This window comes from Aptenodytes patagonicus, chromosome 8 (assembly GCF_965638725.1).
Source record: "Aptenodytes patagonicus chromosome 8, bAptPat1.pri.cur, whole genome shotgun sequence".
NCBI classification, from domain to species: Eukaryota; Metazoa; Chordata; class Aves; order Sphenisciformes; family Spheniscidae; genus Aptenodytes; species Aptenodytes patagonicus.
In genome coordinates this window covers 4,498,549-4,514,871 of record NC_134956.1, presented here as the reverse complement: position 1 = coordinate 4,514,871, position 16,323 = coordinate 4,498,549, and the positions used below count along the sequence as shown (strand labels likewise).

At 37.7% G+C, this 16,323-nt stretch overlaps 1 protein-coding gene across 2 annotated transcripts in view; it reads left to right on the top strand.

The window, feature by feature from the left end:
• IARS1 (isoleucyl-tRNA synthetase 1) overlaps nt 1-16,323 on the top strand; it is a 116,312-nt gene that overhangs the window by 75,175 nt on the left and 24,814 nt on the right. For both annotated transcript variants that reach the window (XM_076346026.1, XM_076346024.1), the window contains exons 21-26: nt 2,069-2,189; nt 6,654-6,745; nt 7,116-7,193; nt 7,787-7,908; nt 11,018-11,120; nt 11,345-11,428. In XM_076346026.1, coding sequence (XP_076202141.1) covers nt 2,069-2,189; nt 6,654-6,745; nt 7,116-7,193; nt 7,787-7,908; nt 11,018-11,120; nt 11,345-11,428 — 600 coding nt within the window. The remainder of the gene's footprint in view (nt 1-2,068; nt 2,190-6,653; nt 6,746-7,115; nt 7,194-7,786; nt 7,909-11,017; nt 11,121-11,344; nt 11,429-16,323) is intronic.

The window sequence follows — 16,323 nt, the reverse complement described above, 5'->3', positions numbered from 1 at the left end:
GACAATTTCTTGAGCTAACTCATTTACTGTAACTTCAATGATGAATCTGCATAAAGATGTTTAACTTGGGAATACTCGATACTGAATACATTAACCACAGCAAGAAGATTGCCTTCTGTAACGTGATAGTTAATTTTTTTTTAAAGTTAAATTTAAATACAACTTGGAAAAAAATAAAGAAATGGAGTGGAAAGAAAGGTAAATCATCATAAAAGCAATAATGCTTTAGACTTGTAGATTACTTTTGAAAGCTACTAAAAGATGTTGTATAAGTGACATGAGTTTCTACACTTTCAGAATTAAAGCAAGATTACAATTTCTTTCTTATAGTAATTTTTCATTTAAATTGAAGATTTTATGTGTATATTGTATAGTTTCTGCTGAAACCAATTTTAATCTTTCAGCTGAGATTAATGATAGAAGGTTAGCACTTGTTAGTGCAGACTTTTATGGGAGAGTGGGAACTAAGCGGAAAAAGTTCAAACCTCGTACCATGCATGAAATTACAGTCGCAGCCTAATCGCTGTGGAGAGCTGCCATTTGAAGCAATAAAGGCAGCTGTTTTCAATAAATAGTACAGTAAATAGCTGACTTAAGTAAATGGTTTTATCTTTTTAACAACCCCTTTTGGGAAGAAAGTCTGGTAACTTCACATCCTAATATTTAACAAATCTTTTTTTAGGATCCCTAGACAGCATTCGTCAGACAAACTTACGCATTGCCCCAAAAATACACTTCAGTTTTTCTTGTTTGACCTTTGAATTATCTAAAGTGTGCTTTGCAGATTTTTGCTGTGATCCCATTAAATCTTGCAAGATGAGCCAAATTGGGGGTGGAAGACCCCAGTGGAAAACCCGGGTGCTTAAGCAGATAGTTTTGGTAATTCAGCAGATGTAATTTTTCTTTCTCAATAGATAGTGAAACCATTCCTATGCACCATATTAGGCAAAAGAATGTGCTATTGGAGGTGATAGTGCTTAAATTAGATTTCATGCACAGGCTTAAACAACTTTTTCATTGTATTCTGCCTCCTGCAAGAGAGAAACTACAATCCCAGTGTCCTGGATGAAGTCTAATAATAATTTCATGCTTTCTGTAATTACCACAGTAACTGTAGTTGGTTAAATGATCGCTGACCTCACACTGGGATTGCTGCACTTCTGGGTGTGCAGATATGTTTCTTTCCTAAGAATCTTCTCCTTTATACTATGTAAGTGGATGCATAATTACTGGGTCGAATAATCCAAACAGATTTTTTCATGTGGACTCTCAGAGAAGGGAAAGTCCAAAGACTCTTAAAACCAGATGTTAAATACTGTTTGTAAATCCGAAAAAAATGAACAACCGCCCTGTTTTCAACCAGTCATAAGAACATTCGCATGGAAAAGAGTCAGACTGTAGGCAGCAACAAATGTGTTTACTTGTTGTCTTGCTTGCAATGCCCTACAGGACCAGCAAAGTGTTAGGAAATTTCTCAGATGGGTGCAAACATCAGTATTCTGGAAAGCAACAAAATGCACTACATGCATGTTGGATGCCTAAAAATTCCACCTGTTTTTCAGGTGGTTACATTTTTCTATGTTTTAATCTGTTGACATTGTCACATGCTCTTTAATTATATAGTTTATATGCCCTTTCCCCAAATAGAATTCATCTTTATAGTACATTTCTTGTAAATGCTTCAGATCCTCCTAGATGAAGGAGTTACGTAAATTCAGGAGTCCTACCTTGTGTCTGGAAGCTATGACTTATACTGCAAACAGGGAAAGAACGACGGCATACTGTTGTGTGCTGTACTACTTTTTATCTGGTTTAACAGATCCAAATAACTGGCCTCCTTTGTTGTTGAACGTATGGTGTGGTGAAATCAGCAGCAGTGGGAGTCGGGTTTTCCTTAGCTATTTCTCTTGCATACATGTTTCTGGAATTTAATGTTCTCTCTTAGGAAACCAGTGTAACACGGTGAAGGTGACAAAATATTAGTGGCTGACAGGTGGTTAGATACAGAGGTTTGAATATATACCCTTATGACTTGAAAACGTGTTTTGTGTTTTTATATTGATGATAGGATGAGGGAAGAGAATTCCTTTACAATGAGAACACAGTTAAGGAGAGCAATAACATCATGGATAAATGGATTCTTTCTTTCACCCAATCACTCATTCAGTTCTTCAAAGCTGAAATGGCAGGTATGCACATGTTTGGTCGGGTGTGTGTACGGGTGTTTAATTTTTGATTAGAGAACTAGCCATTTCATCCAGAGATTTCCAGATTCCATATGAGACTTATTGTTCAGATAAGAGGAAGGAAACCTTTAACCAACTACCGGAATACTTGGAATGCCGCTTTCATGGGTGTTAATACAGATTTTGCTATGCTTGTTCATGAGATTTCAGAAAGCGATGAGGCTTTTTTTGTCCCAGCTAATCCTATGAGCTCAGTGATGTAGCTTGTTGCTGTAACAACATCTTCTGCAGTGCTTGGAGCAATTAATAGTATTATAATAGTAACTGAAAGGCAGCAGTGAAAATGAAGCTGAATAGAACTTGGGGAAGCTGTAAAAAGAGGATAAAATGGGCAGTGCTTAAGTCAGCTAAATAAAATAATTTTGAGAGGTACATGAGCATGGGGAATAAATTTTCCTCTGCATAGTTCCATGGAGAGGGTTTCTTTAATCATATTGGGAGAGTGTGCAGCAGGATGGAATAGCATTAGGATATTGCAATAGCTGCAAGAAGATACTCTCCTGGTTTTTCTTCCTGCATGTTGTCTTTTTCATCATCCCATACCTCTCAATGCTCACATTATATTAAGACAATATTAATTGAAAAGAGAAGGTGCTGCAAGAGCCCCCTGAAGTAGTTGGTCTGATCCAGTAAGCTTACAAACTTGCAGATAAAGTCATGATGGGATTTGAAGAGGTTTTGCTGCCTTTAAGGGCACTAGAAACCTAGATACTGGAAAGAAGGTGGCTTTTGCCATTGTAGTTCCTGTTTATGAATAAACAAATAACCCCTTCTATGCCCATGATCTTAAGTTGCCCTCGGAAGAATTTTTAGAAGCCTTCTGCAGGTGTGCTTGGGCTTGGGGTAGGAAGGTATTAGTGGGATAATAGATGATGAGGAAACAGCTAAATGCTAGATCTGATTTTGAGGACACAGGACAGTCCTCCTCTGCTTCAGTCATCTCTTGTATTCCCCCTTCTTAGACTGGCATATGATCTTCACTCTCGCGAAGACCAGTACGATGAGTTTATCTTGCTACAGTAGATAAAGCAGGTCATTTTGGTAATAACAAAATTCAGGTGAGGTCATCTAAGAACATTTCATTAAAGGAAGAAAGAATCCTCAAGCTACCAAAACCAGGAATATGTTAAAAGCTGTCTGTTGTTGACGAAAATGTGGCTTCTTCCTAGAAGTTTTGTCCTTGAAATTTGATGGTGGTGTGTGTTGAGTTTCATGTGTTGCATATGCAGAGCCTACGCAAGTTTACATGCTGCATGTAAAGAGGAAAATACTTTGAGGGCCAGTGGAAAATTCATTTGTGAATGTGTACCTGGGATCTTGGATTAGTGCACGGTTTGAACAGGAATGGTATTTGCAGGAAGATGAGCATGGGGGTAGAAACGTGAATTCTCTGCTGGATTTCTAAGAGGAAGATGAAGCTAATAAAAAGGGATGTGTCAGCTGACATCTTTACAAAGCAAGAAGGCCCTTCCAAGCAGGAGAAGAAAATTCCTGTTGGAAAATGACAATGTGAAGACTTTCAAGACTGTAGTGTCGGTATTAAATGCTATTGTCTTGTGTTAGATGAAGATAACATGACACATAGTGACACATCTCATTTGGAAGTGATTAATAAACATGATTTTTCAATTTATTTTTCTGCATAAACTCTAAATTCAGTCAGACAGATACTAATGAGATGCAGTAAACTTAGGTACTGTGACATGATACTCTTGTGCTAATCTTTTTTTAAAAACTAGTTTGGGGATTTTTTTGTTTTAAGATTTTCTACTTCATATGACTTCAAGTAGGAAAATGTCAGGAAGAGGCAAGGGAAGATTATAATGGTGACTGATAACCTCAAATGCTAGGTAAAGGAGATAAATACACTAAACAAGCTTCATTTTAGAACCCAAGATTTTGAAAATAATGAAAAAATAAACAAATGCAGAAGCTGTTGTAGATGTGGCATGATGTGAGCAAAAATAAATGATTGCATTTGCTGGCTAATGCCATACAACTGTTACCTGCAAGATGCATAAAAAAAATCTGTTGTCTCTGCCGTGTCAAAAACTTAGCTAAGGCAGTGGTGCTGGGGTGATATTTGGGCACTATCTGTCAAAGAAATGGCCCAGTTTGCACTGTAATGTGCTGTTCCTGCACCTGTGTGCGCGATTGTGTGTAAGAACATACAGGCTTGAAACTCTAAATGGCAAGGAGACACCACTAACCAGAAAAATGTTGTAATTGAGCTTAGCTTCTTCCATTTAGTCAAGTGTATTTTATAGTGGAGCTAAATTTTACACTGATTGCCTGCCTCTAGAAAAATGTTTCCATTAAGTAAAACTTAACATTAATTCTGCCCCAATTTCTACTAGTAGCTTGAATAGCCAGCCGTATTTCAGCCTAAATGGAGTCCCTGTCAGTTCAGTATTGACCTCACTTGAACAGGCTGAGGGTGGGAAGGGGAACATACCTGTGCACACTCCAACCTTGGGATGCTGTAGAGAGCCTAGAAAAACTTCGGAAAGGTATAACAGTCCTCTGCTAATCCTGGCTTGGGGAGAGCTTTTGACTTCCTAGAATGTATCCAATTGGAGAAAAGGAGACAACACGTATCAGAAAGCAGTGTCATTTCTATTATTCATGGAAAATTGGCAAAAGTTAAATGTGTTGAAACCATACACGTGTGTTTGTAAGAGGGTTTTTGCTGTTGGTGTTTTCTCTGGTTTAATAGGTGCCCAAAACTGGAGCTGTAGATGGGCTCTCTTCAGAAGTGCTGCAAGTTAGGTAGACGTGTGCCCGTAACCTCTTCAGCAGCAGCTGGTGTAGCTAACTTAGCTTCACTTTGATAATAACATGCGTGTCCAAATGAAGTACTAGCTATTGAATAGTAGTATAGTTTCTCCACTAAACCTCATCTTTTATGATGGAAACTTCTGGGATTTGGGCCCTTTGATAAATAGGGCAAGTGGTAATATACTGGGAAGATATGGAAAGTAATAGGGCAAACAATCCTTTGTGTCTTATGGGGGGTTAAAATTCTGTATTTAAATTCTGTATTTAAAAACAGTAAGCCTTATTATGCTTTTTTTCCTACTTAAGTGCCCAACACAAGAAATTGTTTTACAAAACAACTTTTCTCCTGATGACTGAAATTGAAAGTGTTGTGTGTGTGCGTGTGTGTGTGTGTTTCCATGTACATGCATGCCTTTTTTTTGAGTCATGGAAAAAGTAAGATTTCACGATTTGGTTTATGAACTGGGATTACAGCTATTGAGGTGAGAAATGCATGTTTCCAGGCTAACTTGAATCTCTTGTTAAAGATATACTATCCCTGAAGGGTGGGGTTTTTTTGAGGTTTTTTGTTTTTAACCAGTCTCCTAATTAGATAATGCTGGAAGAAAGCTGAGAATTTTTTAGGAATACAAATTCCCACATAAATAATATCTTCCCCACCATGGCATGAATCTTCTCAGCATTTCCTTTTTAGGGTTTAAATACCAGTACTCTGCCTTTAAAAACACTTCTATTTTAGAAAATGCAATGAAAAGTGTGGTGGAGCTTTTAAAGCAAAGATCCATTTTACTCAGTAGCTGCTTGATTAATGAAACTGATTCAGAATAGAGATCAAAATGCTCTTTGCTTTTAGAGAAGTTATATACAAGTTTTTCCTTAGAAAACTGAGTCCTATTTAAGGTCCATCCCCACCCCCCAATTCTCTCGCAAACAACTGAAATTTGTTTTCTCAGTTGCGTAGTGATGCTTGTGATGACCTTCTTTCTCCTGTTGGCAGTCCTCCATGCTTTTAAGTTACACAGAACTTGAAAATACAGCTATGTTTATCTTCTTACCTTGTCAGGCTTGCTGTTACTTTACATTCTTTTAGCCGACTGAGTTACTTAGAAAAATAATTTAAAATTGCAATTAATTCAGAGAGAATTGATTGAAATAGGTGTCTCATTTTAAATCTGGTGAACAAAAAAAAAAAGTTGGCAGTAATTAATAAAATTTTATTGTATGATTCTACAATAACTTCTGTTAAACTTCTAGTGACTTGGCTGTATTTACAGCATGTGCAAATCTAGGATTTGCCAAATCCTTTGTGATTAATAGTCTTTTATCCACTATCCTCTTACAAGTCAGATAAAAGCATAAGGCTTCCATAATGCGTGTTTGTGTAGGATTAGGGAAGCAATTTGGTGGTAGATGTGTTTGTCTTGAAGCATGAGAACTGGTGACGTACAATTTCAAAATATGATTTTAACGTAATAGTATGTCTAACCACTTTTTTGATCTTACTAACATATGTGTTTCTGCTCAGGTTTTATGTTTAACACCAGAGCTACAAATGACAATGTGTTTCTTTAAGTGAGGAGCTTGATGCAGAGGGTAAATATTAACTACAGTAAACTTTCTTCCTTCTAGCTTACAGACTGTACACTGTAGTCCCTCGATTAGTGAAGTTTGTTGATATTCTGACCAACTGGTATGTTAGAATGAATCGCAGAAGACTAAAGGTAGGTATCTACTTCTGCAATCTTGTACTGTAAACAAAATCCTAGTAGTCTGTTAATTTAATGCATAGCAGCTGCATGGTGTTATGCAAAATCTTTATGCTGCATTTTAAATTATATCAGTTTGTACCTGATGGTGGGAATGAGAAGTTAACATTTTTTTTTTTTCCCTCCTCCTCTTTGCTTCATGAGGAAAGCCAAACAAAATGCCCAGTAATTCTGTTTCACTTGCTGGATGGGATTGAGCAAAATGAATACAGTTTGGAAAACCAGTTTATTGCATTAACATAGGAAATTTTTGAAGTTTATTGAAGTACACTTGCTGATCCTAAAATTGCAGTTGTTTTTTTTTCTTGGTGAATTCTTCAAATAGGGCGAGAATGGGACTGAAGACTGCATTATGGCCTTGGAAACGTTGTTTAGTGTTCTGTTCTCCATGTGCAGACTTATGGTAAGGAAATTACAGCCCAATATAATTATGTGATATTTTTAATGTAGTTAAGCACAACAATGCATGCTTTTAGATTAAGTTGACCATAGAAACGAGGGGTACAGAGACTGAACACATGGGGAGAAAACATATTGCTACTGATTTGTGTAGCACAGTTCGTTTTCCGCCTCTCCCTTTTATTTGCTTATCTGCCCCATGGTACTATAAAGAATTGTATATATTTGCTATAATATAAATTTTCTGATGCATGAGAGGGAGGATGCATCCCACGTTCCAAAACTTTGAATTTAGACTCTTCATTGTAGCATGAGCTTCCAAATATAAAGAAGGCAAATATCACCTGACTGATAGAGACATTATGATTTCTTATCAGACGCCCAAAAGTAACATGTAAATATCAGGAAGGAGGTGAATAAGTAGTAGCAATTTCATCATTTATTTCAGTCTGCATTTTGAATAACATTACAGTTCTGCATTGAAGACACTGTGTAAGCATTGTTTTTGCTGAACTGTCCTTGCGCAATTCATAAGTACTACTGATTCATAATGTACAAACAATAAAGAAAAGATGATGACTGAATGCAATGTTACAGGCACCATATACTCCATTTATCACTGAGCTGATGTACCAGAATCTGAAGACACTTATTGATCCGGCCTCGGTTCAGGAAAAGAATACTGAAAGCATCCACTACCTCATGCTTCCCCAAGTGAGGTAAGAGACAGCTGTTATGTGGCAAAATGTGGTTTTGGTTTGGCTGGGTTTTGGTTTATTGTTGGTTTGTTTTGTGGTTTGTTTTTTTTTCCCCCCCTCTTTTGCTTTTCACAGAACAGTGCTCCTTCACTTACTTGTGTTTAAAACTGTTTTGCATAACAAGAAAACAAGCTGCTTTAATAATGTGAATATTCCTTTGCTTCAGGAAGAATTTTAGATTGATAGTTAACATGTTCTTTTCTACAGTCAAAAAATGTTTAAGTTTTGATTAAGCTTTGATTAATGTTAGTCTCTTTGCTGTAGGAGAACACTTCACTAGCAGTATGCTTCACACCCCACTCTCGACGTTAGCTGGGGATTTTCTTTTCCCTCCACATTTAGGCAGTAGACTTCTGCTAGGTTAAAGGATTGTAGACAGGAAAGAAAACAATTAGGAGGAATGCATGTTCCCAGCTCATAATGTTTCCTTCATATGGTGGGCAAGGAATGTCCTTTCTATTCTTCAAAGCATGCGCTGACTAGAAGCTATAATGCCTACCTATGAAGGGCCCAAAAGGGTTATAAAACTTTCTTGTGAGCCCTACATTTGCAAGAACGTGTGCATCCCCCATCTCTAGGCCTTTCTTAGTGAATGCTGGTGCCAGATCCCACGTGGGTTGGAATTATTGTTTTGTGTGGACCACATATGGAGCCAGCAGAGTGAGTTCTTTTGGCTTCAGATCAAGAATTTAGACCATTGTCCAGAGATTGCCACTTCCTTGTAAGAGGATACAGCATATGAGAGAGCTTTCCAGGCAGACCATTTCTTTGGATGCTGATGGGTGAGGTTTTTTTGTAAGTGCCAGTGTGTTTCAAAAAGGTTTGGGTCCATGCTGGTGGTACTGGACATATGCTCTGGGTTATCCATAGTATCAACTCAACCCAGGTAGAACTTGACAACTGAAGTTGTTTTGTTTTGTGGTTTTGGGTTTGTTTTTTTTTTAATCCAGCCAAGGGAGTCACACTAATATTACAGTAATCAGTTGCTCGTTAGTGCCTTGGTGCTACATTAGTGGATTAAGTTAGTGCCTGCATTGCAGTCTGCTGTTAGTCACTGGATGTAAGAGAAGCAAACTTTCCTTTTGCATTGCAGCTCAGTTTGAAAACCCTCAAAGATAAGGGAGCTGACCTTGATACTTCATGTGCCAGTTTAAAAATTTAAACCTTCTACTAATAGTGTTTCTTTTATGGATACTATATCCTTTGAGGAAAGTGTATGTTCTTTCTGATAGCTTTAATAGTGAGAGTTACTGCAACAAGGAGTTTGAGGTTGACATAATGATGGTGCTGATTTTCTGTTCCCTGGGAAAGTGCTCTAAAGAATATGTAATCAAAGAACGCAAAACTCATCAGTGAGCTATCAGAAATGGTTTTGAGCTCCTGTAGAATGGAGTAGTGGAAGGATAGTGAGCTATTTGCAGGAACTCAGTTCAGGCATGGGCTTAGCATAAGCGTCTAAAAGTGGCTTCATCACTTTTTATTCCTGTTAGTGCTAACTGGCTTTCTGCTGCATCGTGCAAACATATGATGTATTTGAGTGGCTTGCACGGCTTTCCTCTTTGTCTTGTACTTTGTTTGGATTTTTTTCTGCTACTACTTTGTGTAATTTACTGGATCCCCTACGTATCAGTTGTTCCCTTTGTCAGATAAAAAGACATGTTTTCAGAACTAAATTATTGTGGAAGTTTTAGAGTTTCACCTTGAGTTGTGAAGCACATTATTGCATTTTTCTTTGAATATTTTTCTGATGACTGCGTAAGGACAATATTGTCAGTTGTTAATAGAGACTTTTTTTGATGCAGTACTAGAAAATACTACTATAGCAATGTGATGGGCATGTACAGGGACTTGGCCACTTTCACAGCTGAACTGGACTCAATACCTGTGTTACAAACCCCACTGAGGTATTATTTGGTTGCTTAGTGTCTGAACAGATTGGTTGAATTAAATTTTGTGGATGTGCATACAATCTGTGAAGGCTATTCTCATTTTGTGGCTCCACAATGTTGTTAAGTAATGGTGAGTAATATTGAAATGACGCCACATTATACTGTATGAATCTTTCCGGGAGCAAAATCTTCTATCTCACAATTTACACGTTTCCAAGTTTTTGGAGGACCGTCGTGAAAGACTGGCTTTTGGAAGAACAAAAGCTTCAAAATAGGTAGTAACATCTTAATCAAAGCCCTAGTGCAGAAGATGAGGATATTTCAGTTGTAAGTTTTTTGTTTTACCAGTTCTGTTTTCCTGGACAAGCCTTATTGGATGCGTGGTTTTCATCCCAGTACTTTTGCTACTTATATTACAGCAAGCAACTTTGTTCATTTTATTCACAGCTGTCTTTTGAACCGGTACCTCTGGTCTTGATATGACACTTGTGCGGTTGTAAAGGAGCTGCTCAATTTATGCAGCTACTCAAGAAATCAAGAAAACCACATTTTCAGAACTGTTGGCTGCTAGTACATTTGAAACAAGATGTGAATGTCAGCTTACTCAAAAAAACCCCAAACAACCCAACCCCCCCCAAAAAAGGCAAAAAAAACCCCAACCCTGCCTTGCCTCAAAATGGAGGGGTGTTAAAGTGATGAAGCCAGGAAAGATGACAAGACTGTCTAAAACATCAGTCTAAAGTATCTAGAATTCCTGGAAAAGATTATAAATTGAGATCCAGTGAGTTGGTTGCATTATAGGTATTTCATTGTCATTATAAGTATCCTATTTATAGTATCTTTTTGCATCTTCTTATGATATTATTAATGTAAATCTTACTTTTTATTGGATATTAATAGAATAGGTAGTATGACTCAATCCATCATCTCCATCTTGTGCGAGGTGCTAACAAAAGATGATTTAAAAATAGCTCTGTTTTTTGTTTTCAGCAAGTTATTTCCTCATCTTCTTCTCCACAAAGACAGAAGAAAAAGCTGTTTGTTCATTTTTTCAAATTGCCCCAAACAGGGCGTAACGGAGTCTCTTGTGGGAAATTTCAGAGAAGGGGGCAAAATGTTTTCAATCTGCTCAAACAGATACAATGAAAACGAAGCAATATCATGTTTCCTTCTAAATCTAGGGAGGATCTCATCGACAAAAAAATCGAAAGTGCCGTTTCTTGTTTGCAGTCTGTTATTGAGCTTGGACGAGTAATCAGAGACAGAAAAACAATTCCAGTAAAGGTTAGAACCCTTAACATCTCTTACCAATACCTTGGGAATGTGCAATACCTTTGTAACTTTGGGATAAGCCTGGGAAAATGGAATAATTACATTTGGAATAGCAAACAGAGTTCAACAATAAAATACTTCAAGTGATACATAATAATTTCTGAAGTTCTTTATTTTCAGTTGGAAGGACAAAAGTTTCTGATTTTTTTCCCCCCCCCCCTCCCCCTTCTCCCCAGTATCCTCTGAAAGAAGTAGTTGTTATCCATCAGGATCCAGAGGCTCTGGAAAACGTCAGATCTTTAGAGAAGTACATACTCGAGGTAAGAACATGATGAACATGATGTTTAACTGGATTGGTATGTCAGTTACCTAAATAAACAAAACCCTAACCTTGCCTGTTGATGATATTAGTAACTCCCTAGGTAAAATTAATTTAAAAGAGAATTGTCATGAAAGGGGATATGAATGGGTACTGTGTACAGAAACGAAGGTAAATGGGTGATGATCCTTAGTCTGTTGTAGTATTGAGAAACACTTAATCGCTCAAACTGACCACACAGGAGTAAGAGGCTATTAGAAATGTTCTTTTTCTTGGTTGGTGAAAGGAAAAAAACATTTTCTGAATGAAAATCAGACAATAGTCAACTACATGTTGTCAAAGAGATAAGATAGTAAAATTTGTGATCCCCTTCAGTTAAAGGGCATTAAAAACAGTTTGACAGTAAGTGGAAGGGTTGATGAAGAGGAGGAGTTCCATGTAAGGGAGAATAGAGGACCAGTCAAGATATTTGGAGGAGGTTGTTTAGGAAATAAAATGTCAAATAAATAAGATGTTAGTCTATACAATTTCTTACACTCATCTGCACCTGTATGCCACTGCAATACTCTTTTAATGTGTCCATTAGAGAAATGCAGCCTGCCCTACTTCTAAATCTTCGTCTGGATAAAAGCCCCGTCATTCAAAAGAAAAGTAACCCTTCTTGGTTTTTTGAGCGTAACTTCCTGAAATTGGCTGCAGTTTCTGCTTTTAGTCAGTCATGTAAAAATCCACAGTATTTTAAGATGTGTAATGAAAAAGAAGTTTGTTTATAAACTTCATTTATTTATAAGTTTATACTATAAATAAATCTTTTAAACTTCAGTACTGCATTTCAGAAGTTGTAGTGAAGGCACAAAGCCTATTACTTTTTTGATTTGCTTAAAAGACTGTAGAGAGGGCTTTTTTTAGTCTTTATGTTCAATTAAATTTCACTACAAATAGGCTTTATATGCATCTTCTTTCACATCTATGATGTACAAGAGAAATCAAACAGTAAGAGGGAATAATGAGAAGGAAGAGTGTTTCAGCTACAGTGATGAATTTCGATGAGCTATGGTGGTTTTAGTCAAAAAGAACAAGAGAGGAAAAAAAAAAGCGCTACTATGCCAGTATGCCTTTGAACTTTTTTCTATGTGTTGGGGCCTTCAAAACATCTTGCAGTCCAGTGGTTCTTACTACTTAAATCTGTCACGATCATGCATGTGATATCATGAGCTATGCTACGTGTAATTTCTCAGTGTCAGCAGCCTAGGGGCTTTATAATTGCTTTGCTGAACAGGGAGTTAGAGGTAATATAATCTCCACTGTAAGATTGGAGGTTTTTCAGAACCACTCTGGAAGGCAGTGAGGGAAGAAGGAAGACTGGTTAAGCAATGCTGTTCTTTCTGAGCAGTCTTAATTTCCTTTTGCTGCAGTAGTCTCTCGCTGGGATAGATGATCACTTTTCACCCGGATGTTTCATTGTGTTCCTTGGGGAGATAAGCCATGACTTCATCCTTGTAACTGTATGTGTTTTGGGGAGGAAAGAATTGCATTTTGAATAGCAGCTCTTTGCTAAGAAAGCAGGAACTGATTTGGTGTTGGATGTTGGGCAGAAGGCGTGCATTAGACTTGAATATAAATTGGGGATTACTTCGTGACAATAATTTCTGTATATTAATCTGTCTGGATTTTCACTTGAATCCTTCCCTTATGCAGTCTTGTTGTATTTGTGTGTGGCTTTTAATTCAACGAGGCAGAATACACGCCAGCTTTTCTCTCAGATGGGAACTGAAGGAGTGGTCTTGTAAAACCAAACCACCTAGGTAGTTGTTCAGACGATCTTCCCCATTCAAGACCTCCTGATAAGAACGTTTCTGAGGAAGGGATACTAGCCTCAATGTAAGGTCCTTGTTAGAGAAGTTAAGTACAATGTAATACAAGAACTAACAACCCCCCCAAAATATCAACTTCCTTAACCTTTACAGGAGATTTCATGTCGAAGTCTTAATACAGTTTCTGAATGCCTGTGAACTGCAAGCTTAGCCTCCTCATGTCTTGCTCTCTCAAATCTACTTGTTTGAAACAATCTCTGTTTAAATGAGCAAAAATCAGAAGAAAAAAATTTTGAACAGCAATGTAGTTGTACATCTGAACAGTTTATGAAAGACCCCCTTCCCCTTCCCCTTCCCCTTCCCCTTCCCCTTCCCCTTCCCCTTCCCCTTCCCCTTCCCCTTCCCCTTCCCCTTCCCCTTCCCCTTCCCCTTCCCCTTCCCCTTCCCCTTCCCCTTCCCCTTCCCCTTCCCCTTCCCCTTCCCCTTCCCCTTCCCCTTCCCCTTCCCCTTCCCCTTCCGTGATAACTTGACATCTGGAAAGGTGAGCCACAGGATGTACTTTTCATTATCCTCTGGTCTGCCCTCTTCCTGCATTTTAAGTGCTTGTAGCGTATATACTAAAAACAGATTACTGTTACAACTTAATTCTTTGTCCTATTTTACCCCCAGTGTACTTCCCACACTACTGTCATATTAGTGTAGGGCTGCTATGTGTCCAAGTACAGTAATTGGGTGGGAAATGCCGGGATTCTCCACAGCTCAGAGTGGTTCCTTTCCTTCAGCCATCCACAGCACTGAGGCTTTGAGTCTGACACTGCGGAGGAGCTTTGTCTCATTTCTGTCTTCAGGAAATTCTTACCATGTTGTATCTCCTTAGGACCTCTGTACTTCTTAGAGCTGATATAATATAGGACTGGTGGGTTCAGCAATCTGTCTTTAGTTTGTGTTTCTGTTTAATGACCTCTGGATTATTAAATAAACTGTATTTCTGCTAATAATTGACCTTTGACCTTCCTGTTATCTTTCGTTTGTCAGAATCTGTCACTTTCCAGATCAGTTTATATACGCTCATGACAGAGTCTGTTCCAGTGGCTGTACTAAGGCATGCTGGTAGTACCTGAAGCATAATGTTATGATGCTTTACATTTAATGGATTTTTTCCTTCCATAAGTGTTTGTAACATTTTGCATTCTCTAAAGCCAGTGAAATGGGTCTTCAAAGATAAGTGAGAAATTCTTTTTCTATTATAATAACCACCGGCAGTAGAGCATCTATGGATTTTTTTCCCTTCTCCAGAAATGGCATGGCCCTTATCGTACGCCTGTCCTTGGGAGGTTAAGGATTCCTTCTTCCTTTCAATAAGGTATCTTCAGAGGGCTCTGTAACAGAAGATCTAGTCACATGCTTAAAATGTGATGGAACTTTTTTTAGTTCAAGTTGTCATTGTCGAGATCAGCTGCTTTGCCTTGGCAAAGAGAACAAAAATCTGCATCTACCCAAGCAAGATCAACTCACCTCACTTGTCTTGGTGAGAGCAACCATGTCAGTCAAAGAATTAAGGAGATGACTGAAGCAGTGGAGGACCTCTTAAACTTCTAATTATGTATTACTCCAGCAAAACCATCTTTCTCCAAGCCTAAATACACATCTAAGGAAGGCTTCTAAAAATTCTGCTGGGAGCAACTTAAGAGCACTGGCTAAGGGAGTCATGGCTCAATGCACAAAACTTCTAGATCAGTGTTGTATGCTTCTTTCTTTCAGTTACTGTGGCACTTGAATTCTTAAGAATTGTGCGTGAAAGGAATTTTAATTAAAAAAAATCTTGATTTGCAAGTGGGATTGTAAGGCTTTTCTGTCATGTTAGCATATTGATTATTTCTCTTAGGCTTGGCAGTTATGATGCTTCACTTCAGAACTGCTATTATTATTAATCATTTCAATACCTGGATCTTTTCAACAGCAGAATTTTGTGAAATTCAGATTAGTGTCTATCACATTTTCTTGATCTGAAAACTGGATTTGTGGGTTTTACAGAATCCAATTTTAAGGGAGATAAGGTTTGCTTACTGAAATTACTTCCAAAAAGATAGCTCACAAAATTTGCTGTCAACTTCTACAGCTAGTAAAAGGTAACACAGGAACCTAACTATTTGATAAATTATTACATAACTGGATTGTACAAAATTGTTTTAATTTGTATTTATTTGCTACTGCAAACAAAGTTAAGGTATGTCTTACGGGGAGATGAGTTTCAACAAATTCAAATACCTTTATGGAAGCACAAATACAAGATACTGTCTATTGTCCTATTTTTATTATGTATCTTAAAATTCAACAAGCTGATGCTGAAGCTTAGTATGGGTTTTATTGGATTGCATAGCAATCAGTCTAGTTGTTTACTAGGATGGTTCAGAGCTAAAGAGGTCAATGAATACAGGCAGACTGGGTAGTATTACTTGGGCTGTATTTGCAGCTTTGTTCATCAACCTCCTACATATTCAAAGCTTTAGAACCTTTGGTTATTGCCAAAAGCGTGTTTCTAGTAAATTTGCAGGTGCCAGAGGTAATCTGTAAGAAACTACACCATTTGATTTTATGCAGTTGCTGACAGAAGAATTGAAAAATACACTTGTCAATTCTTCGAAAATTTCATTCATCACTTTTTCAGAAGTAGCTGTAGTCTTTGATCTGCAGTCTTACTCTCTCATCATCAGAACATAGCAAATCGTTTAAATGAATGGATTTTAATATTAGAACTGTCCAGAATATAGAGTTGTCATGCAAAAATGGCCAAGCTCACAGAATGAAATCAATCCAGAAGGCTTTTAGCAACTGAACACAGTTGCATTTTATTCATAAGTATCTGAGGCCTTTTACAAGCCTAGTTCAGGGCTTCTCTTCCTAACTGCTTCCAGTGGAAGGTTTTATCTGAGTAAATTTTACTCTAAGCACAATCAGAATCTTGTTTGCATCCAACCTTTGTATACCCTTCATCTCCCACCTCTATGTATGGCTACAATAAAATGGAGAAAATTTACTTCATCAAATCTGAGGTGTACCATATTTCATAACGTTAATGGTG